The sequence below is a fragment of the Miniopterus natalensis genome, chromosome 5, assembly GCF_054644295.1.
Source record: "Miniopterus natalensis isolate mMinNat1 chromosome 5, mMinNat1.hap1, whole genome shotgun sequence".
Classification (NCBI taxonomy): domain Eukaryota; kingdom Metazoa; phylum Chordata; class Mammalia; order Chiroptera; family Miniopteridae; genus Miniopterus; species Miniopterus natalensis.
Window position 1 is genome coordinate 7,644,497 of NC_142085.1, and position 23,216 is coordinate 7,667,712.

General features: G+C 59.8%; 1 protein-coding gene across 1 annotated transcript in view; it reads left to right on the forward strand.

Moving 5' to 3' along the window:
* ITPR3 (inositol 1,4,5-trisphosphate receptor type 3) overlaps positions 1–22,366 on the forward strand; it is a 63,305-nt gene extending 40,939 nt beyond the window's left edge. The window contains exons 23-58 of the mRNA XM_016218707.2: positions 776–905; positions 1,415–1,472; positions 2,750–2,915; positions 3,804–3,968; positions 4,046–4,120; positions 4,519–4,644; positions 5,286–5,408; positions 5,510–5,710; positions 6,672–6,923; positions 7,155–7,280; positions 7,399–7,524; positions 8,599–8,719; positions 9,185–9,375; positions 9,881–10,029; positions 10,190–10,298; positions 10,382–10,472; positions 10,589–10,758; positions 11,820–11,994; positions 12,179–12,363; positions 12,555–12,755; positions 12,898–13,008; positions 13,469–13,564; positions 13,686–13,787; positions 13,872–13,958; positions 14,437–14,547; positions 14,645–14,837; positions 15,047–15,172; positions 15,569–15,741; positions 16,344–16,508; positions 17,151–17,343; positions 17,794–17,898; positions 17,987–18,114; positions 18,899–19,064; positions 19,723–19,883; positions 20,855–21,016; positions 21,532–22,366. Coding sequence (XP_016074193.2) covers positions 776–905; positions 1,415–1,472; positions 2,750–2,915; positions 3,804–3,968; positions 4,046–4,120; positions 4,519–4,644; positions 5,286–5,408; positions 5,510–5,710; positions 6,672–6,923; positions 7,155–7,280; positions 7,399–7,524; positions 8,599–8,719; positions 9,185–9,375; positions 9,881–10,029; positions 10,190–10,298; positions 10,382–10,472; positions 10,589–10,758; positions 11,820–11,994; positions 12,179–12,363; positions 12,555–12,755; positions 12,898–13,008; positions 13,469–13,564; positions 13,686–13,787; positions 13,872–13,958; positions 14,437–14,547; positions 14,645–14,837; positions 15,047–15,172; positions 15,569–15,741; positions 16,344–16,508; positions 17,151–17,343; positions 17,794–17,898; positions 17,987–18,114; positions 18,899–19,064; positions 19,723–19,883; positions 20,855–21,016; positions 21,532–21,600 — 5,088 coding nt within the window. The 3' untranslated portion in view covers positions 21,601–22,366. The remainder of the gene's footprint in view (positions 1–775; positions 906–1,414; positions 1,473–2,749; positions 2,916–3,803; positions 3,969–4,045; positions 4,121–4,518; positions 4,645–5,285; positions 5,409–5,509; positions 5,711–6,671; positions 6,924–7,154; positions 7,281–7,398; positions 7,525–8,598; positions 8,720–9,184; positions 9,376–9,880; positions 10,030–10,189; positions 10,299–10,381; positions 10,473–10,588; positions 10,759–11,819; positions 11,995–12,178; positions 12,364–12,554; positions 12,756–12,897; positions 13,009–13,468; positions 13,565–13,685; positions 13,788–13,871; positions 13,959–14,436; positions 14,548–14,644; positions 14,838–15,046; positions 15,173–15,568; positions 15,742–16,343; positions 16,509–17,150; positions 17,344–17,793; positions 17,899–17,986; positions 18,115–18,898; positions 19,065–19,722; positions 19,884–20,854; positions 21,017–21,531) is intronic.
* The last annotated feature ends 850 nt before the right edge of the window (positions 22,367–23,216 follow it).

The window sequence follows — 23,216 nt, forward strand, 5'->3', positions numbered from 1 at the left end:
TTTTGAAGCAGAGCTAGAGATTTGAGAGGCAGTTTTCTGGCGGGGTAGACAGTCTTCCCTCTTTTGCATCTCCTCTGAGACTCCCCAGGAATACTTGGGGAGGGGGCTGGTAGGGTCTTGAGGAGGGATAAGGACCCTTGCCTTTGCCTTGCTGCCTCTAGAGGACAGGAAGGGTAAGGCAGTGACCTCCATGGGGACCCAGTATGGGCTGGGCCTGGTCAGGGGAGTCAGAATTGGGGTTTCTGAAGTCAGACCTGGGGCTTCCAAATCTGAGTCCTGGGGTGTGGCCAGAGGCTCTGTGACCCATGAGGATGCAGGCAAGTCAAGGGTGTATGCAAACTATGTCCTCACCCCCTACCCCACAGCGGCCTCTATGGCCTCCTCACAGTCCTCCGTTTCCCCTCACCCACCCTGGGAGACTTAGGGTCCATCTGGCAGGGCAGGATGGGAGGACAAGAGTTGGCCTTCAGACCTGGGGAGCTTCATTCCCTTTCCTGTTAGCGTCTGGCTTGGGAAAGAGGCTAAGTGATTTGGGGGGGGGTGTCTTACCTCATTCTGAGAGGAGGTACAGGAGCTGGGGAGAGGGCGCCCTGGACCTCCCTGGGGAGAAGAGCCTTGATTGTTTTGGTTGTGATGTCCTGTGGTACCCTCAAAGAGCTTTGCTGAGACCCTGAATACTGGAGCTTCTTTGGGGTGCCTGTCACCACCCGCAGGAGCTGGATTGGCTTCTTGTCTTCAGACTAGTTCTCACCCCATCCTCTCCCCTCTTCTCCAGTTCATCCTCAACGTCCGCCTGGATTACCGCATCTCCTATCTGCTGTCCGTCTTCAAGAAGGAGTTTGTGGAGGTGTTTCCCATGCAGGACAGTGGGGCCGATGGCACGGCCCCTGCCTTCGACTCCACCAGTGAGCCCCACCCCTGCCTCTTTGTCCGGCCACAGGCTGAGGCTGACTCCCCCAGGGGTACACAGCTGGGGGTGGAGCCTGGGGGACACTCGAGCTCCCCAGCCTTGCCCTGTTTCCTAACTTGCAAAGGCCTTTTGTTTCCGTAGTCTCACTTATTTGCCACAGTGACGGGGAAGGTCAGAAATCATTCCGTTCATTTTTAAATGGGGAAACTGAGGCCCACAGAGGGGCAGGAATTTGCCCAAGGCTCATAGCCAGTCAGGAGCTGACCCAGACCAAGACCCCCAGCCCAGGACTCTGCTTGACCCTGTGGGACAGAGGATCTGTGCTGGTCTCTTCCCTGGTTGGTTCTCCCTCCACCCCAGGAAGGGGCAGGCAGAGGGGTTGCCACCCAGCCAGATATAGAAGGAGGTGGTTTGGGTGTCTCCCTGATCCCTCATCCCTGTGCTCCCCATCTTTTCTGCACATGGTCCCCATCTGTTTCCATCTGTCCCTCTTGCTCCCCACAGCTGCCAACATGAACCTGGATCGCATCGGGGAGCAGGCAGAGGCCATGTTTGGAGTGGGGTAAGGCCAGGGTTGAGGTGGGGGGCTGTGTGTGGGGTTGGGTAGGTGATACCAACACAGGGTTGAGAATCCTCAGGATGGTCTGCATTCCCAAGGCTGGGCTGTCCTGTCCTGTCATTCCTCTGGTTTTGTGCTCTGACCCTTGTCTACCCAACCCCAGTGATATAGGGGACACTTGGGCCCAGGGCCATAGTGGTCATTGCCCTGCCTCCCCGCAGAGCATTTGTGCCTCTGCGCATCAGGACTTGGCCAGGTAGCTGGAGGGACGTTGCTCCCCCAACCCCTGCCCGGGGGATGTGTGGCCTGTGACACAGAGGGTTCCTCCAGGAGCTGTGAGCTCCTCCTCCATCATCGCCAGCCCCCAGTGCCCAGCGCAGGCCAGTGCATGGCCAGGGCAGCCTGCCTGCTCGGTGCTGGAGGAGCTCACAGCTCGCCCAGGAGTTGGGGGCTCAACCATTTCTGTGCCACGCCCTTGTGTCTCTTGAAGCCTTTGGACCCTTCTGAGGTGGCGTTTTAAAATTCATAACATAAAGCATATAAAATGACGAAGGAAACCAGTGGCATTGAGAAACAGTGATCAGAATATTGAAGAAAACAAATTTGAAGTGACAGTTTATTAACACATTATATAACAAGCGGTGCGGTGCAGTCGGTACCATTCCTCCGAGCAGTGGTGGATGCAAACGCTACTTCCCGATTTCTGTAATGACTCTAAGGTGATGTGAAAGCATCTGCGATTTTTTTTTTTTTTTAAATATATCTTTTATTGATTTCAGAGAGAGGAAAGGAGAGGGAGAGAGAGAGATAGAAACATCAATGATGAGAGAGTCATCGATCGAGCCCACAACCCGGGCATGTGCCCTGACCGGGAATCGAACCCTGATCGCCTGGATCCTAGGTCGATGCTCAACCGCTGAGCCACGCCCGGCCGGGCACATCTGCGATTTTTATTGGTGACAAAGTCACTTGTGCCGCTAATTTTTTCTCATTGAAGAAAGTGCTACATTTTGGTTAGAGGTTGATAAACATAAAGAGGTGGCCTTCCCTGTCCATGTTCATGGCCCTGGCCTCTGTCCCTGAATTGCCGCGAGTCCCTGCTTAATCAAGGGGAGCCCTGTGCGACCTGGGTGGGCGTGGAGGTCGCAGGGGCAGCTCAGGGCTGCGGCTGTTTATAAACTGGTGAGGAAACATCTGTAGTTTTAGCAAATATTGCCCTGGGCGCTGCGCCTGCTGCATGGGTGGCGAGGAGCGTGCCAACCCTGCCCCCGCTGCCGCAGGAAGACAAGCAGCATGCTGGAGGTGGACGACGAGGGCGGCCGCATGTTCCTGCGCGTGCTCATCCATCTCACCATGCACGACTACGCGCCGCTGGTCTCGGGCGCCCTGCAGCTGCTCTTCAAGCACTTCAGCCAGCGCCAGGAGGCCATGCACACCTTCAAGCAGGTGCCGTCCCCACCTCGGCACCTGGGCCCTCGGGGAGCAGGGAGGGAGGCCAGAGGACCACCTGGCCGCGCACTGGCCTGCGCTGGGCACTGGGGTTGGCAGTGATGGAGGAGGAGCTCCCAGCACAGTTGGGGTTCTTGGCCTTGCTGAGCTCCTTAAAGGTGAGGGCCAAGTCTTGGGTACTTTGATCTCTTCTCAGCCTGGCTCCAGTTCTGTCATTTCTTAGGATGTGGATGGCACTTGACAGTTGGCAGACTCTGTCACACGCACCTTTGCTAAGTGCTTCAGTCATGCCTGGCGCGCAGTCAGCCCTCACTAGCGTTTTGTTATTGTGACATCGTGTGGTCTGTGCAGTTCCCTGTGGAATGGGACTGGCATTTAACAGGTGCTTGCTGTGTACCAGGCACTGGTGTTGGACTTGCATTATGGAGTTCTCGCTTCAGCCCTGGCAGCGTGGTTACTGTTTGCTCTTGTTTTACAGAGGGGGGAGATTGAAGCCCAGGGAGCCTTCCTCCCTTACCCACTGACCCGGAGTGGGTGAGGTGGGAGGGAGTCAGGGCTCAGGCTCCTCTTTCAGCCAGCATTCAGTGATGCAGTATGCTCTGCCCCGCACTGGTTAGGGTACAAGTGAACAAATTACAGGCCATAGCAACATGAGGCAGTGAGTAGCTGAAGCCAGGTGACGGGGCAGCTCTTGGCAGGGAGGGCTGCAGCCATCAGGGGAGGCTTCTTGGAGGCGGTGGACTTGTAAACATTGAGTGGGATTTGGCTCAGTGGAGAGGAGTGGTGGTGGAGCAGAGATGCTAGGAGCAGAAGCCTGAACAGGACAGGCCCCAGGAGCCTATGAGGCAGTGGACCTCACCAGGCAGACCCGTCCTCCACCTCCAGGTGCAGCTGCTGATCTCAGCTCAGGACGTGGAGAACTACAAGGTGATCAAGTCGGAACTGGACCGGCTCCGCACCATGGTCGAGAAGTCGGAGCTGTGGGTGGACAAGAAGGGCAGCGGCAAGGGCGAGGAGGTGGAGGCAGGCCCCGCCAAAGACAAGAAGGAGGTGTGTGGGGTTGCGGAGGACTGGGCAGGGTCCTGGGAGGGCTGGGCCTGGCTGACCCCAACCCCCTGTGCCCCCAGCGGCCCACGGACGAGGAAGGCTTTCTGCCCCCGCCTGGGGAGAAGAGCAGCGAGAACTACCAGATCGTCAAGGGCGTGAGTGGCGGGGCACTCAGGGATGGGTCTGCCTGCCCGGGAGCCTTTGGGGGCCTGGCCTCTTCCTCCTCCCAGCTCTGCCGGCCACTGGCCCTCAAAGTAGACATCTTCCAGCTTTTCTTGCATGTTAAAAACAACCCTGCCAAGGCCCAGATGGAATTATTTTAAAGCTGAAGGAATTTAATGAAATTCCATTTCACAGCCACATTGTTCTGTTTCCTTTCGTGGGTGGGATTGGGTTTTTAGCTCCCCTGCCTTGTTACTGTGATCCGATTCCATGGCCATGGCGCCTTCCTCTTCCTGTCCCTGACATGAGCTGGGACCAGCTGTGGTGGGCTGTGGGGAGGGGCAGCCTGGGGAGGAGGGAGGGGGCTCTGGGCTCACCCTGCCTCCCCCAGATCCTGGAGCGGCTGAACAAGATGTGCGGCGTTGGGGAGCAGATGAGGAAGAAGCAGCAGCGGCTGCTCAAGAACATGGATGCCCACAAGGTCATGCTGGACCTGTTGCAGATCCCCTACGACAAGGTGACCCTGACCTCCGGCTGCCCAGGCAGCTTCACCCTGAACCATGACCCAGCCCATACCACTACTTCCCAATGCTGACCTAGCCCACATTCACCCTGACTTTTTACCCAGGCACACCCGACCCCTCAATGTCATCTTAACCTTTGACCCTCTGCCCTGCATCCTGATCCGATTTGACCCCAGCCTCACTCTGATTCTCGACCCTCACCCCAGCTTCTGTCTTCTTCTCTGCTCTAATCCTGATAATTTCAGCGTCACCTTAACTTATGACCCTGGTCAACTCTGGCCTCATCCTGAGCCCTGACTTTGGTTCCTCACCTGAGCCTCACCCTGGCCCCTGATTCCAAACTTAGCCTCGTCTCAATCTTTGCCCTTTCCACCCGTCACCTTGGCTGATCTTGGTCTTGATGTGTCTCAAGCCTCACCCTGACTCTTGACCCTGATATCACCCCAGTGTTCACCTGACCCTGACACCTTAGCCTTGCTCCCCCACTCCAGCCTCATGTCAACCTCTGACCCTCAGCCCCTCACATTTCCATATCCTGACTTAGAGGCCCAGCTTTCACCTTGAACCCAAGCCCTGACCCACCCCAGCCTGTCCTCCTGTGGGACGCCTAGCACCCTCTCCCCTCTGTGTCCAGGGCGACGCCAAGATGATGGAGATCCTGCGCTACACACACCAGTTCCTGCAGAAGTTCTGTGCGGGGAATCCCGGCAACCAGGCCCTGCTGCACAAGCACCTGCACCTCTTCCTCACGCCGGGGGTGAGGGGTGGGCTGGGCGTGGGCGGATGGGCAGGCAGGTGGGTGGGGCGGGCACAGGCGTGCGGCCCGGATGCCCTCTCTGACCAATGCCTGCCACCCAGCTCCTGGAGGCAGAGACCATGCAGCACATCTTCCTGAACAACTACCAGCTCTGCTCGGAGGTCAGCGAGCCTGTGCTGCAGCACTTCGTGCACCTGCTGGCCACCCACGGGCGCCATGTGCAGTACCTGGACTTCTTGCACACTGTCATCAAGGCCGAGGGCAAGTACGTCAAGAAGTGCCAGGACATGATCATGACTGAGGTGAGGGGATCTGAGGGGCTCGTGGTACTTGGGGGGTGGCCACAGGGAGGGACTCGGATGGTGGGACACTGAACCTGGCAGCCAGGCCCAGAGTCAGTGGGCATGGAGGGAATGCTGGCGGGCTGGGGCTGGAGAGCCTGCAGAGGCAGGTCCAGCAGAGCTCAGGCAACAATGGGCCTGAAAGAACTCAAACACACATTCCCTCATTTGTCATTTATTGTCATTGACTTAAAAATCCTGCATGGTTGCTGTGTGCTGAGGGACCCTACCTGGGGAAGTCAGTCAAGTATAAGCTTGGGGGTGGGGGACACGGACCATGTTCTTTGTGCTCATGCCAGGGCCCAACGTGTGGCACATAGTAGGTACTCAGTAAATACCTAAGGGCTGGAGGCACGAAGTGTGGGGCTGTGTCTCAATCCGGAGCAGACATGCTCTCTGCCTGAGTGGCTTACAGCGCGGGGCGGGCAGGGGAGAACGGAGCCAGCACCGGCACAGGCTGAGGGAACTCACACTCCGCACGTAGGTACTGGAAGAGCTGTGCCGCGTTCATCGTTCATCGCTGTTACTATATTACTGTAGATAACGTCATTGCTAACATGAGGAGGTGCAGAATGTGCTCCTCAGTGGTTTAAATTACACCCTGTGGGAACGGGAGGGAGGCCGTGAGCTGGGCGGGGGTGAGATTAGAAAGGGCTTCCTGGAGGAGGTGCCTCTGAGACAAGCCCAAGTGGACTTCTTTACCTAGCAGAAGAGGGGGTACTTTGTGGGCCCAGGGTTCAGTGTCCCTGATGGCAGAGGGCCCTGAGGGTCAGGGAACCCCAAAAACTCAGGCAGGGGAGGGGTTCCTGAGTGTTGAGTGAGGGCAGGGCTCAGAATCTCCTCTCTCTGGTAAGTGCAGGAGAGGTGTGGGGTCAGGGCCTGCTGGACTGAGGGCTCTGACGCGTACCCCTCTTCCCTGCAGCTGACCAACGCGGGTGATGACGTTGTCATGTTCTACAATGACAAAGCCTCACTGACCCACCTGCTGGACATGATGAAGGCTGCCCGGGACGGCGTGGAGGACCACAGCCCCCTCATGTACCACATCTCCTTGGTGGACCTGCTGGCCGCCTGTGCCGAGGGCAAGAACGTCTACACGGAAATCAAGTGCACCTCCCTGCTGCCCCTGGAGGACGTGGTATCAGTGGTGACACATGAGGACTGCATCACCGAGGTGGGCCGGTGTCCACGCGGGCACAGGACTGGGAGGCAGCGGGGATGGGATGCTGGAGCAGGCCGAGCAGCCCTTGGCCCGGGAGGTAAAGGGAGGTGTGGCAGTGGACAGGAACTGGGAGGCGTGGGGAGGGTGGAGGGCAGAAAACGGGGTGGTCGGGTTTGGTGGAGCGCAGAGACGAGCCCCTGGGTGGGCCCTGCGCACGCCCCGACCTTCCGCCCGGCTGCCCAGGTGAAAATGGCCTACGTGAACTTCGTGAACCACTGCTACGTGGACACGGAGGTGGAAATGAAGGAGATCTACACCAGCAACCACATCTGGACACTCTTTGAGAACTTCACCCTGGACATGGCTCGGGTCCGTCTCCGTGGGGGCATGGGCTTGTGGTGGTTGCGGGCCCGAGTGGCCTTCAAAGGGTGGCGGTGGGGGGGCCCATGTATTGGGCGTCCCCGGTAATCTCGCTCTCCTACCCCAGGTCTGCAGCAAGCGGGAGAAACGCCTGGCAGACTCCACCCTGGAGAAGTATGTGCTGACTGTCGTGCTGGACACCATCAATGCCTTCTTCAGCTCCCCGTTCTCCGAGAACAGCACCTCCCTGCAGGTGAGCTTCACCTGCCCCTGGCAGCTTTTGGGTAGGGAAAGGGGAAAATCAGAATACATGTTTATATTTGCTTGTTGCGCATAAAGATACTGCAGAAGGATATCCAAGGGTATTAGTTATCTATGCTGGTAACAAATTTCCCCAAAGGTAACAGTTTAAAACGACAAACACTTATGATCTCACAGTTTCTGTGATCAGGACTGAAGTGGGAACCCCACCGTGGAACAGGATTCCTAAGTGCACTTGGAATGACAGATCCTGGGGTGCCAGGGACTCATGCAGAGAGCCTCAGTGTTGGTTGTGGTGGCCCTAGAACTGAAATAGGTAGGCTAGTGAGCAGAGCTTGGGCTCCACTCACTGAAAGAGTCATAAGCCCTCAGCAGATGCCCAGACTTCACAGCCCCAGAGCCTCTGGAGGGAGAGAGCCAGGTTCCCTCGAGGAAGGAGTCCACCACACACCCTGAATCACAGAGTAACCCTGGAAGAATACGCAGGAACCAGTGGAAGGGGCTCCCCACAGGTGGAGGGCCGGGGGTGCAGTGGGCAGTGATGCTGAGAGTGGTCAGGAAAATGCTGGGTCCCCCTCACAGCAAGGGTGGGTGTATTTGTACACTTGTATTTGGGCCCTGGGACCTCTCTGGGACTGGGGGACTCTGGTCATTTGTATGAGCTTCACCTACCTCTCATCAGCCCCTGGGCAGGAGGGGGAAAGTGAGGGTGTGGGGTCAAAGGTAGGGGTGAGGCTTCTCGAAGCGTGCCTTTTTGTTACCTTCAGGTTTTTGAACCATGTAAATAGTCAACTTTTCACAACATTAATTTATTTAAAAATATTTCTGGAGGAAGAAAAGGGCCAGCCCCAGACCTGGGCCGTGGGGAGCTCTCCCAGGGCGGCTGGGGGCAGTTGTGCAGGTTGTGACTGCTGAGGAGGGGGGTGCCTTTTCCCTGCTCGTAAAGAGCACATGGTAGCTGGTGGAGGCTCTCCACCCATACCGGTTCTCAGCGGGCCCTGGGCCCTGGGCCGGGGCTGCCCAGGGGAGGGTGGCCCGGGCTGCAGGAGGTATTGTTTCCCCGCAGACACACCAGACGATCGTGGTGCAGCTGCTGCAGTCCACCACGCGGCTGCTCGAGTGCCCGTGGCTGCAGCAGCAGCACAAGGGCGCGGTGGAGGCCTGCATCAGGACCCTCGCCATGGTGGGTGAGTGTGCCCGCGCTGGCTAGCGCCACCCACCCTCCCCCGCTGCGCCACAGGGACGCCTGCCCCACAGGAAACACCTTACCCCTAAGCTCATCCGCCCTCTTCCCAGTAAGTCACTGGCACTGGGAGAAGCTGCTTTCTCCCCGAGTCAGTCCCCGGGGGAGAATGCTAGTGACAGTGCTCACCCCTGTTCCTTGTGCTTGCGCGTAGTCTCAGGCAGGAGGGAGGCCTGGAGGTTGTTAGGGAGAGTGGGGGGAGGGGGAGGGGTAGATCCAGGGCGAAATTAAGGAGGCAGAAACTCCCTTTTTTTATACCCTTTAAAGAGGGGAAGAGGGCACCTCATCCAACTGGGGCCAGGCTGGGAGTCCCCCACCTAGAGCTCGGTGCGGCTCACCTTGTTGCTGGGTACGGCAGCCCTGGGCCTGGCCCTCTGGCTGGCTTAGCCTCCCCACCCTCTCCCCCCAGCCAAGGGCAGGGGCATCGCACTGCCCATGGACCTGGATGCCCACATCAGCTTGCTGCTTAGCAGTGGTGCCAGCTGTGTGGCTGCTGCCCAGCGGAATGCTTCCAACTACAAGGCAGCCACACGGGCCTTCCCTCGAGTCACCCCCACTGCCAACCAGTGGGACTACAAGAACATCATCGAGAAACTGCAGGTAGGGTGGGGCACCCTACGGGAGAGGCTTTGGAGGGGCATTTTTGAGGAGCATCCCTTCCTGTGCTGCCCACCCCTCCTTGGGCTGCGAAGTGCAGGCCTTGGCAGGGCACTAAGGGCAGCCAGGAGAAGCCAGGGCCCGCCAGTGGGGTTAGCGCTCACAGAGGGTCAGGACACCCGGCAGTCCTGGCAGCACCTTTCTGTTTAGGCCATGCACCTATGTCCACTGTCTTGTGGGCCTGTAGAGGGTGTGTGGTGGCTCATTGTCCCCACATGGCAGGGACAGAGGCTGAGAGAGGGCAAGGGGTTTGCCCAAGGTCACAGAGCTGGAGGAGGGCCCGCAGCTCCCAGCCAGGGGCTCTGAGCAGATAGGTGGCGTACGTTGTGCAGGGTGGCTCTATGGGCCCAGGGCCCCCAGCCTGCTGCCGGGCACTCTATGGGGCTGTTTGTTGCTGGGCCCTGGCCTCCCGCATCGCCCATGGTGGTGATCCTGTCTGCCCACCCAGGACATCATCACAGCCCTGGAGGAGCGCCTGAAGCCCCTGGTGCAGGCCGAGCTGTCCGTGCTGGTGGACGTGCTGCACTGGCCCGAGCTGCTCTTCCTTGAGGGCAGCGAGGCCTACCAGCGCTGCGAGAGCGGGGGCTTCCTGTCCAAGTGAGTGGAATGCTGGGGTGGGGTGGCAAGCAGACAGGGGGCAACAGTCTGAGACAGGTCGGAGGCTGGGGGGGTGTTCCTGCCAGGGATGAGGCGGGGGCAGTGTCTGGAGGGAGACAGGAGAGGCTGCCCCAAGTGTGCCCTCCTTCTCTGTGGCCAGGCTGATCCAGCACACCAAGGACCTCATGCAGTCAGAGGAGAAGCTGTGCGTCAAGGTGCTGCGGACTCTGCAGCAGATGCTGCTCAAGAAGGCCAAGTACGGGGACCGGGTGAGTGCGCAGGCTGGCGACATCAGGGGATCAGGCCGGACTGTCGGGCTAGTGGTTAAAGGGGCCTTGCTCCTTCCCCCCAGGGCAACCAGCTACGCAAGATGCTGCTGCAAAACTACCTCCAGAACCGGAAGTCCAGCTCGCGGGGGGACCTTCCGGACCCCATGGGCATTGGTCAGTACTGCCTCCCCACTCTGTGCCTCTGGGTGGCCCGTCTGCCCAGGTCCTGGGCCCTCCTTCCTGCTGCTCCACCCCATTATCTCCCCCTCAAGAGAGTCCCCCCACTCCAGGCCTGGACCAAGACTGGTCAGCAATTGCAGCCACCCAGTGCCGGCTGGACAAGGAGGGGGCCACCAAGCTGGTGTGTGACCTCATCACTAGCACCAAGAACGAGAAGATCTTCCAGGAGAGCATCGGTCTGGCCATCCGCCTGCTGGATGGTGGCAACACAGAGATCCAGGTGTGGAGTGGGTGGGTGTGAGTGTCAGGGGTCCCCTCCTTTGTGGGGGTGCCTCCCACTCAGGAGGGGGACAGTGTGCCAAGTCGCTGAGGCCATGGGGGCTTCGCTGCTGGGCTGGGTGCCTGTGGGCAGCTCCACCTGCCACACCTACTCCCTGTGTCATGTGGCCACTTTTCTATCCACACACTCCATCTTCTGCTCCAGCCAGGTCTGAGCTGACCTCCCCACGGCCCTGCCCTCTGCTCTGTCCACCATTCTTACCTCTCAGCCTCTGCTCAGGCCTTCTTCCCTCCTCTTCAGCATCCTCCTCAGCCTTTGGTGCCCAGCCAGAGGCCTGCCTCCTCCAAAAAGCTCTCTCTGGTTGCTTTATCCCCATTTCATTCTTTCATTCTTTTAGTAAGTCTGCAGGGACTGTGTGCCTGGCAGTGTTCTAGGCACTAAATATGCAGCAGTGAGCAAAAGAGACAAAACCCATGTGCTCTTGGTACTTATATTCCAGCGGGGACAACAGTCAATAATTGTAATGCCTACGTGCCAGGGAGGGCATGTTGCACGGTGATCATTCCGGAGGGGTAGCTTAGATGGAGCGTTTGGGACGGCCCCAGAGGTGAGCATGAGGCCAGTGGGCAGGGTGAGGCAGGCCGTCACATGGCCTTGTGGGTGCTGTGAGGTATGACTTCCTCTGGGTAAGATGGGGCCACTACAAGGTTTCAGGCAGAGGAGGGACTTGACTTAGATGTCAGAGGGACCCCTGGTTGCTGTGTGGGCACAGATAGAGGCCAGGGGCAGATGCAGAAGGTGATTCGGAGGCCAGTGCCAGCCTCTAGCATCAGTTACAGCAGTTATAGGCCCTCTACCTTCTACCGCCCCCCACCCAGCCTGCAGGATGCAGGGGTGTCTCTGGCTCCCCAGCCTCAGTCTGGTTTGGGCATGTCTTGGGGCCCATCTGTGCTCCATCCCTGTCCCTGCAGCACAGGACAGGTCTCTGGGGGCTCACCAAGGGCTGCTTAGAGCCAGGCCCAGTGCCGAGGCTGCCTCCTCACTTAACCATCCGCCCCCAGAAGTCCTTCTACAACCTGATGACGAGTGACAAGAAGTCAGAGCGCTTCTTCAAGGTGCTGCACGACCGCATGAAGCGGGCCCAGCAGGAGACCAAGTCCACGGTGGCCGTCAACATGAGTGACCTGGGCAGCCAGCCCCGCGAGGACCGGGAGCCGGCAGACCCCACCACCAAAGGTCAGAGTTGGGGGCAGGGACATGGGGACAGGGTGGGGGTGCTGGGTGGCGGGGTCAGAGGTGCAGAGGGAGGGCGTCCCAGGGCCGATAAGGGCTTAGGATGTGGGGAGGGGGCTCAGCGTGGGAGCACAGGGCGAGGGTCCGGCCCTCCGGCAGCCCCGCCTCACCAGGCTTTGCCCCGCAGGCCGCGTGGCCTCCTTCTCCATGCCTGGCTCCTCGTCCCGCTATTCGCTGGGCTCCAGCCTGCGCCGGGGGCATGAGGTGGGCGAGCGTGTGCAGAGCAACGAGATGGGCATGTCTGTGCTCATCATGCAGCCCATCCTGCGCTTTCTGCAGCTGCTGTGCGAGAACCACAACCGGGACCTGCAGGTGAGGGCCTCGCCACACGCCCGCCCCTGCCCTGCCCTCCGCCAGCCTGTGGACCCCTACCCCTGCCATCTGGCCTGGGCACCTCTGCTCTGGCTGGTGGTCCCCCCAGGCCTGCAGCAGGCAGGATCAGTCCCCAGGGGGCCTCCCCCGTCCCCCAGCCACGCCACACCCACCTCATCTGCGCTCTACAGAACTTCCTGCGCTGTCAGAACAACAAGACCAACTACAACCTGGTGTGCGAGACGCTGCAGTTCCTGGACATCATGTGCGGCAGCACCACGGGGGGCCTGGGGCTGCTGGGGCTCTACATCAACGAGGACAACGTGGGCCTCGTGATCCAGACCCTGGAGACCCTCACCGAGTACTGCCAGGGCCCCTGCCACGAGAACCAGGTGGGCAGCATGGCGCGAGGGCGGCGGCCCGTGGCAGCGTGGACGTGGGAGGAAGGAGCGGCTGGGCGGGGAGAGGCTGCGGCCCCTTGAGCCACCACCATTCTGAGGGGCCTGGGCCGTGTCCCCGCACTGCCCCCGCCAGACCTGCATCGTGACGCACGAGTCCAATGGCATAGACATCATCACTGCGCTGATTCTCAACGACATCAGTCCCCTGTGCAAGTACCGGATGGACCTGGTGCTGCTACTCAAGGTGGGGCCTGTGCAGCCCGCTGAGTGTGCATGGGTGTGCATGTGATGTGCGTGCACACATGCATATGACGTGTCATGTGCATATGCGTATGTGTGTGGGTACATGTGCAAGCATGTGGTGGTGTGCAGGTTGCATGTATGTGATGTGTGTATGTTTATTTGTACACGTGAGTGAATGTGTGAGCAAACATGCCAGATGTACACTTACCTAGAAGGATAGAAGGAAACATATTCTGGGTTTATCCGAGGGCCTCCTGTGCGTGCGCCTGCGCCTGCTGTCTGGGGGCTGAGTGTGCCTGGCACAGCATGGGGGTGAAGGCCTTTGGGTGGCCTGGATATGTAGGACACTTCTCAGCAAGCCCCCAGAGGCAGCGGGGATGGGGAGGTTGGGAGGGGCTGTTATGGGGCACTCAGCGAAGAGGGTGGGGCCCTCAGACTGTGGCCTGCCCCCCTTTGCCCAGGACAATGCCTCCAAGCTGCTCCTGGGCCTGATGGAGAGCCGACACGACAGCGAGAACGCCGAGCGCATCCTCGTCAGCCTGCGGCCCCAGGAGCTGGTGAGGCTGGGCCGGTGGGCAGGTGGGAAGGGCCCCTGCTGGGGTGGGCGGGCATGAGGATTAGGGCCCAGTGCCCCGGCACCCCAGGAAGAGCGCGTTCGAGCAGGCATTGCCCCCCCAGGTGGACGTCATCAAGAAGGCCTACCTGCAGGAGGAGGAGCGTGAGAACTCCGAGGTGAGCCCGCGCGAAGTGGGCCACAACATCTACATCCTGGCGCTGCAGGTACCAGCCCGCCCCGCCGCCCGCCCTGGCGACCCTGTGCCCGGCGGCCGCGCCGCGGTGACTGGGCACTGCCCTCTCGCGCAGCTCTCCAGGCACAACAAACAGCTGCAGCACCTGCTGAAGCCTGTGAAGCGCATCCAAGAGGAGGAGGCGGAGGGCATCTCCTCCATGGTGGGCATGGGCGGGGCCTAGGCCTGGGGCGGGGCGAGTGGGGGGCATTTGCCGGGTGAGGCTGGGATTGGATGGCGGGGCTCTGACCCCGGGGGTCCTGGTGGGGGCTGGTCTGGGACCCGAGTGCGGGCTTGGGGATGGGGCGGAGCTGTGGCCCGCGTCTGAGTAAAAAGCGAGGGTCTGTGAGCTAAATTGGGGGGGCCCCAGGGGTGAAACCCGGATTCAAGGGGGAGCAAGGCTGGAGGGGGTCCTCGTGGGTCTGCAGGCCCGGAGAGGGCCTAGGGCGCGCCTGGGGAGGACTGCGGAGGGCACTGACTGTCAGGATTGTATGGACATGGCTCTCCCACCCCTCCCACCCCTGTGGGGCTGAGGCTGGTCTGGCTGGGGGTGTCACTCCCTGGGCTGTAGTTCAGAGCTGGGCTCCGGACTTGTGGTGGGGGGCTGCCTGGCCTGACCTCAGCGCCCTCGCCACCCCCAGCTGAGCCTCAACAACAAGCAGCTGTCACAAATGCTCAAGTCCTCACCGCCTGCGCAGGAGGAGGAGGAGGACCCCCTGGCCTACTATGAGAACCATACGTCCCAGATCGAGGTGGGGCCTGAAGGTGGTGGGGTGCAGGGAGTGAGGTCCTGGGCTCGGCCCTTGGTGGCTTCAGTCCAGGCGTGACCATGGGCCTCTGTGCGCCCAGATCGTGCGGCAGGACCGCAGCATGGAGCAGATTGTATTCCCCGTGCCTGGCATCTGCCAGTTCCTGACGGAGGAGACCAAGCACCGGCTCTTCACCACCACAGAGCAGGACGAGCAGGGCAGCAAAGTGAGCGACTTCTTCGACCAGTCCTCCTTCCTGCACAACGAGATGGAGTGGCAGCGCAAGCTCCGCAGTGAGTGCCCGCTGGGGCTGCCGGGCAGGGCTGGGCCTGGCGCTGGGCCCGATGCCCCCCTCGCCTGCAGGCGGCTGCCCCACTCCCACCCCTAGGAGGGCTCCAGTGTTTTTCCCTTAAGTGGGGCCTGGAGCTTGTGCGGGCAGTGGGCCACATGGGGTGAGCAGATGGCACTGATCAGTGTCCCTGACACCAGCCTCTCCCCGCAGGCATGCCGCTGATCTACTGGTTCTCCCGCCGCATGACCCTGTGGGGCAGCATCTCCTTCAACCTGGCCGTGTTTATCAACATCATCATCGCCTTCTTCTACCCCTACGTAGAGGGCGCATCCACAGGTCAGGACAGGGCGCTCGCTGGCAGGCAGGCGCCTCGGAGCCCAGAGGGAGCCAGGCTCTGAGGGAACCAGGTGCAGCGTGGGGAGAAGCACCCCTGCGCTGCCCTCCGGGCTGCACACCCCATCATGGGGAGACAGGTGTGGTCCAGTGGGACAGACAGGGTCCTCGACCTCTGGAGACAGCTCACACATGTACACACGTGAGCCAGAGACCAGATATAGTGGCAGCAGCTAGAGAGGGTCTCCTGCCTTAGGCCTAGGGATGCAGGTGCGAGGGGGGCCCTAAACCAGGTGGCCAGGAACTTAATAGGGAAGGCTTCCAGGAAGGGGTGTTCCTTGGGGTTTGTTAGGGTGTGGGGCTTGAGCACACCGTGCTTAGCCCTGCTCCCTGCCCCAGGAGTGCTGGACTCCCCACTCATCTCGCTGCTCTTCTGGATCCTCATCTGCTTCTCCATCGCCGCCCTGTTCACCAAGCGCTACAGTGTCCGCCCGCTCATCGTGGCGCTCATCCTGCGCTCCATCTACTACCTGGGCATTGGGCCCACGCTCAACATCCTGGGTGCCCTCAATGTGAGTGCCAGAGGGAGCCCCCACCCAAACACCCTGCTACCCACCTGCAGCCACTGCTCTGACCCACCCCCTTATCCCTGGGTTGGGATCCTAAGCTCATTATGGACCTGTGGTGGGGACCCCCTCAGTGCCTCCTCTGTCTCCCTGGACAACTGGGAAGCTGGCCAGGAGTCACTTTGGAGCCCCAGCGTCAGGGCTGCTGTGCACATGGTGTTAGCTGTGCACTGCAAGGATTTGTATATCATGGCAATTTCCTGACAGATGGAAATAAAGGGCCTGGAGCAAGGGGCTGTTTTTTCCTAACTTAGTCACTGTAAAGGTTAAGGGTGGTCTTCTCTGACCCATCTTGCTTTACTTACCTCTCACTTTCTTCTTGGCACTGGGGGACCCAGAGGCTTCTCTGTTCTAGTCCCAGGAACACAGGTGCATTTCTGGAAGCATTTTCATTAATGTTGTGCCTGCCAGGCTGAGCAGGAATAGCTCAGATCCACTCCATGGAAGGCGTGGCTTCTGAGCTGGGTACACGGTGGGCAGGGTGGCTGGGGTAGAGATTCAGGGTGGGCAGTGGGACCCTGACCCCCATGCCCTGTGCTCGCCCCCAGCTGACCAACAAGATTGTGTTCGTGGTGAGCTTCGTGGGCAACCGTGGCACCTTCATCCGGGGCTATAAGGCCATGGTCATGGACATGGAGTTCCTCTACCATGTGGGCTACATCCTGACTAGTATCCTGGGCCTCTTTGCCCATGAGCTGTTCTACAGCATCCTGGTGAGACCTGCTGAGGGGCCGGGCTGGGTGGGGTGCAGGGGCATTTGGGGCAGTGCAGGGTGAATTGTGTGCGGTTCTGCAGCACCAATCCCTGTCCAGTCCTCCTGCTGCCGGGCTGGGAGGAGTGGATTTCCAGTCCTCCTTGGCTTGACTCCAACATGGCTTTCAAGGCCCTGATGGCCACTCCTGACCCCCGTCTGACCCATCACCCCTGTATGGTGCTGGTTTAAGCCTGGGCTCTGGTACTGGACCATCCTAGCTGTGTGACTTTGGACAAGTTTCTTCACTAGCCTGCGCTTCAGTTTCCCCATCTGTGAAACAGATAATTAACAGCACCTACCTTCTAAGAGAATTGCGGGGTTGAAACGAGCTAGTGCGCATAAATTGCACGTGGCGAGCGCACCCTCAGAGTTGGCTGTGCCTCTCCCTCTGTGTGCGGCATCACCTGCCCTTCGCCCCTCCCTTTCCTTGGACTTAGAACTCCAGGTTCCTTCGAGAAGCCTCTCCCTCAGGCCCACTGGCAGGGTTGTGCCTGCCTAAGCGCAGACCCTACCTGAGGAGGCCGTGGGAAACCGCCGGCAGCCTGCAGCCCTCGGGCCCGGCGGCGTCCCAGCCCCTCAAGGCCCCATCCCTGTCCTGCAGCTCTTTGACCTCATTTACCGTGAGGAGACTCTGTTCAATGTCATCAAGAGCGTGACCCGCAATGGCCGCTCCATCCTGCTGACCGCCCTGCTGGCCCTCATCCTGGTCTACCTCTTCTCCATCGTCGGCTTCCTCTTCCTCAAGGACGACTTCATCCTCGAGGTTGACCGGCTGCCCGCCAACCACTCCAGAGGTCCGGGCCCGGGCCGGGGCAGCGTGGGTGAGAGGGCTGCGTGCACCACTGATGCCAGGGCCAGGGCCGGGGCCTGGGGCTGCTTATCCCCCGCCCCTGCCTCAGTTTCCCATACTGGGTTCTGGGGCATGTAGCTCACACCTCCCTCTTCCCTGGGACAGGCTGAGGGGTGGGAGAGCCTTGGGTCTCTGGCTCCCTAAGGAGCCACTTGCTTGCAGACCTTGTCATTCCTGTTAGACTCAGTATTTGCAGGGGCTGCCCGTGTGCCAGGCCTGGGGTGCACAACCCGGCGGGGGGGGCATGCAGACCATTCTCTTGTAGCCAGACAGAGTGGGGACCTGGCAGGATCAGGGAAGGCTTCCTGGAGGATGTGATGCTGGGGACAGAGCCAGGGGGAAGATAAGGCTAGGCATTTGGACCTCCTTGTGACCTCGTTCATGTCCCCTCTAGCCAGCCCCCTGGGGATGCCACATGGAGCTGCCACATTCATGGGCACGTGCAGCGGGGACAGGATGAACTGTGTCTCAGGGGTCTCGGTGACTGAGATCCTGGAAGGTGAGGGTGATGTGTCTTGGGATCCGGGTAGGATGGGAAGTGGAGGCAGGTGGCCGGGCCTGGCTGTGAGCACACACTGCACTTATAGAGGACGAGGAGCTGGACAGCACGGAGCGAGCCTGTGACACCCTGCTGATGTGCATTGTCACCGTTATGAACCATGGGCTGCGCAATGGTGGTGGCGTGGGCGACATTCTCCGCAAGCCCTCTAAAGATGTGAGCACCCCCGCCCCACTCCAGATCCATGTGGCCCCAGCCCTGGCCAGGCCAGCAGCTGTGAGGATCCTGCCCTCAGGTCGTCCCCAGGCAGAGCAGCTTGGCCCCTCAGTCCTCAGTGTTATTAGCCCCCAGTGTACCCCTTTCCCTGATTTCCCGCTCTGTGCAGTTACGTTGCTGCTGAGCCAGCCTCACCCCAGCCTCACCTCAGACACCCTACCGCTCACTGTGGATGCTCTGAGGAAAGACCTTGGTAACCCAGCTTTGCCCAGGCTGGGGAAGCCGTGAGTCAGCCGGTGGGTGGATCCGTGAGGCAGAGCCCTAGCCCACAGCAGGGGAGCTGAGTTGGTTTCATAAAGAGGCCTCCGGATTTGGCTCAGGCAGCCTCGCATTCCCAGACAGCAGTCTGTCCCTAGTCCCTTGGGGCTGAGAAGCCCTCTCCCTAGCCAGACAGGGTTTCTGGAACCTGTGAGCCTGGCGTGCTGAGGGCGGGGCAGAGCCAGCAATGCTGGCTCCTCCCCTAACCAGAAGTTAGGGGTAGGCCAACCTAGCCCCCTAGCCCAGCTCCTTCTCCAGGGCTTTGTCCCACTGGCCTCCTCCTGAGTCGCTGTTTCCCAGTCCACACTTGGGGGTGCGATTCTTTCTCCGTGGTGTGCGGCTGGCCCACTCTGCCATCTTCCTTCTGCTGTGGGCTGGGCCTCTCTGTCACAGCCCTGACCGGCCAGAGCCCTGCCTGCCTGGTGATGGGGACTGCAGGGCCCAACCTCCCTGCCTTGCCCTGCAGGAGTCTCTGTTCCCGGCCCGCGTGGTCTACGACCTCCTGTTCTTCTTCATTGTCATCATCATTGTGCTGAACGTCATCTTCGGGGTGATCATTGACACCTTTGCTGACCTGCGCAGCGAGAAGCAGAAGAAAGAGGAGATTCTCAAGACCACGTGTTTCATCTGTGGTGAGGCCTGGTTCCTGTCTCGCAGGCCACGGTGGGACTGAGCGGCCCTTGGGTTGGGACATTATCTGGGCCGGTGGCAGCCTCAATTTGGCCCTTCCCTGGGTTCCTGTGGCCACTGGGGAACCCTTCTCTGGGGCTGATGGCTTGATGGCTGTTTGCTCGTCTCAGAATTGGGGACAACAGGACCCTGCCTGAACTTGGAGTAATGGAGCAGGAAAGGGCCTCAGACCATCCCTTTAAACCCTAATGTACAGAGATACTGAAGCCCAGCCAGTAGCCTCAAGCCTCTGGTCTTAGCCAGGGCTCTTCCCATCCGTGGTATGAAGTGCTAGTCCCCTCTCCAGTCACCGCGGGCTAAGGAGCAGGTGTCACCTATAGGACAAATCCTGCTTCTCTGGATTCAAGGAATTCTCGCATTTGCCCCCATGGTCCTTAGCTGCCTTTGCGGAGGGCTGCAGCTGAGGCGGGCGGATTTCCACACCAAGTGGCTAGTGCTTTCAGTAGAAGTGACCTACATGGCCCAGAGTGGGTTGTTGCCTGCGTGCATCAGACTTGGCCTGAGAGCAGGCGTCCCTACGGCAGGGGTGGCGTGCGCTGGACCAGGTGGCCCCGTGGTTCTCGGAGGCAGTGGCTTCCTCCCCGTCCTCTGCATCCTCAGGTCTGGAGAGGGACAAGTTTGATAACAAGACAGTGTCATTTGAGGAGCACATCAAGTTCGAGCACAACATGTGGAACTACCTGTACTTCATCGTGCTGGTCCGAGTGAAAAACAAGACGGACTACACGGGGCCCGAGAGCTATGTGGCCCAGATGATCAAGGTGCGGGCCCTGGGAGGGTGGCCATGGCCGTCTGCACTGACTGGGGAGGCCTGGGGGCGGGGCTGCCGTGGCCCCTTGGGGAAAGGCCAGCCAGGGAGCAGAGGAGCAGCTGGAGCAGCCTGTGGGGACGCGGAGCCCAGCCAGCTGCCTGTGCCGCAGACGGCCCTGCTTGGGCTCTGTTGTCAAGAAAAAGCCACTGGAAACCCATCAGCCCCAAAGGACGGGTGTGATGTCCCCGGGCCATGGGTGCGTGGTGCTGTGGCGCGTGGGAGCGGGGCAGTCCCTGCGTGGCTGCTGCTCGGGACCATTTGGAGGGAATATACGTCATGTTTTGGGTAAAGGAGGAAACCAGCTCCATCTGATGTGCATCTTCAAACTGCCGCACAGCAGATAAATTGCAGGCTGAAGGGAGAGACCTAGTTAGTGGGGAAAAAAGTTGTTTTTTAAGACTATAATTTGAACTGACCTTTGAATACTGGTTTATCAGTTGGTCTGAGAATTCACAGCTTGCCACAAGGAACCAGAAAGCTGCTTGGTGCACTCCCCCTCCCCCCAACTCCTGTCCTGGGAAGAGTGACTTTGCCTCTGCAGGCCTCCTGCTCCCTCAGCTGGGGCGTGGGGCCTGGATGCCGGGGGAGGGGAGGGGAGAAGGAAGGAAGATTCGGGGTCTGGTGCAGAGGCTTCCCCCCACCTCTGAGGGGTGTCGTGAGAATGAACAGATGGTGCTGATAGCAGTGAAAGACCAAAGGCGGCCTAACGGAAGTCAGCCGGTCACAGGGCTGGGCCTTGACCACAGAGGGTTCACTGCCAGCTCACTTCAGCCCCAGGGGACCTGGCCAACTCTCAACTCGGACTTTCCTGAGACTCGCCCCTGGCAGCGCTTTTGCCAAGTATTGGCAGCATTGCCTTTCTCCATGAGGCTTTCCTGGGCCCGGCCCAAGCTCATTCAGCCCAATGGTGATCTTTTTCAGAACAAGAACCTGGACTGGTTCCCCCGGATGCGGGCCATGTCCCTCGTCAGCAACGAAGGGGAGGGGGAGCAGAACGAGATCCGGATTCTCCAGGACAAGCTGAACTCCACCATGAAGCTGGTGTCCCACCTTACTGCCCAGCTCAACGAGCTCAAGGAGCAGGTGTGCACCCCAGCCCCAGCCTCGCACCACCCCTGGGGTCCTACATCGGGCAGCCTCGGGCCGTCCTGAGAGGTCACAGCCCAGCCTGCCATGGGGAGGATGGGACAGGTGCTGTGGCACGTATGCCCCCTTCTTCCTGGCCCCCATTCTTAGTCTGAAGCAGAAGACGGGCCCCAAACAGACTGTCCCCTCTGTGGAAAGCTAGCCTGGGGTTGGCAGTCCCATCCCTGAAGGACATGCCAAGTGGAAGCTTGGTGCCTCCTCTCCATCAGGCAGTGACACTGAGGCTGGGCAGCCCCTTTTAGGTGGGGTGGATTCTGCATCTAATCGGGGTTGTAACATGCTACTTGAGAAGAGGGTTTGGGGCTGACGTGCTCGTTGACCCTGAAGGCCTTGGCCTGTCGCCAGTGCTGAACGGCAGCTGGGTCCTCAGTTGGAGGGTGGGCGCCAGTCCCACGGCAAGGCCATGTAGAGGGTGCCAGGTGGCCTGACCTGTTCGCATCATTTAACCATAGATGACGGAGCAGCGGAAGCGCAGGCAACGCCTGGGCTTTGTGGACGTCCAGAACTGCATGAGCCGCTGAGCCACTCAAGACCCAGCGAAGGCCTGGACCGGGGACGCCTGTACTGACAGCTGTGATTGGGAACACCGCCCCTTCCCTCGGGCTGGGGGGCCCAGCCAGCCTACCAGCTCTCAAGGCTAGGTGCCCACCCACCCTCCAGCTCCTACTCTGCCATACACCCCCCAAGCCAACCAGCATGGAGTGGGGGAGAGCCACAGAGCTGACAGCCCTGCCTAGAGCCCTTAGGACTCAGAAACTCACTGGGACTCAGTTTACCTTAATGCCTTAAAGAAAAAAGTCCTTTTAAAGGGCTGTTGCTCTCAGACAGTCCTTTGGTTCTGCCCGGTGGCAATTAGGAGTGGGCTCCCCCCTCCATTCCCAGCACTACATTTGGTTGCTGCCCACCTCCGGGAGGTGCAGTCGTGCTGTTGTTAGCAAGTCTAGGGCTTTGTTACCTAACTTATTCCCACTGTGCTCAGCCCTGCACATCCCGTGCCTCAGCTCTGCCATAGACAGTGTAGACCTCGCTGTGTGTCCAGGCCAGCCCTCAGTGCAGCCCCAGGTGGACTGCTCACCTGAGGATGGAGGGCCTTGCTCCTGGGACCTGCCCCTTCCTGGGCCTCCGGGGATGGTGCAGGCCCGAGGGGCAGGGCTGGGTGCGGTACAGGGGCTGGTTTCTGACTGCTTGTTTTTCTCCTTTTGGTGTAATGTTTTACAAATCCTCTGGCCTGAGAACTAATATGTTAATTTCCTTAAATAAATTAATAGAGACACAGTCTATTAGAAAGGGATGCTGTTTCCTATATTCCCTGGGGCTGTGGGGGCCAATGTGGCCCGCTGGCCTGGCCTCACCACGGGCTTGGGCTCTTGGGATATGCTGAGCAACACTGCCTCACGGGGATTGCTAACAGGGCCCCTGGACAGAACCAGAACTGTACTGCAGTGTAACTGGTTCGGTCGTGATCCTATTCATTTTATTGTGGGCATTCAAAGCATGCTGGAGGCCAGGAATGAACATGCTGAAGAACCCGCTTCCACTTCCCCACAAGGCACTGTCCGTCCCTGTCCTGCCCCGCCCCTCCTCAGCTTGGTTTCTGACAGAAGCAAGCTCAGGAATGAAATGCAAAGGCCCCCATGGAGTGATGAGGTGGCCCCTGTGTGCCCCTTGCCTCCCACAGAAGCCACCCAGAGTACTGGAGCCAAGGCCTCTCTGTGGCTCCACTTAGCCCCTTAAACCACCTGGAACACAGGTTTCCTGCAAGGTCAGGGCAGAGGACCAGCTCTGTCCTTCTGTGTCATGGAAACGGAGGCTGAACAGACTTCTCATCTCTGCCGACCACCTCCTGCTGTTTGCCACAGGCTGCCTTCTTCAATGTTTACTATTTTTGGCTATTTCCCACCACACAAGGGAACCAGTCAGACCCCCCAACAGGCTCCTAGGCTGCACAGGAAGCACCTCGCCCAGAGGCCGGGCACCTTCCCTTCCCAGGCTGGACAGAGCCCCAAGCTTCCTCTCTCCTAGAGACTTCCTACCCTGACCGCGAGCGGGGCGGATGCTGGGGCATCCCCGCTCGGGCTGCAGCTTTCTCTGGAGCAACAGGGTGTCCTCTGTAGAGACTAGATGCGATCCCAAGGAG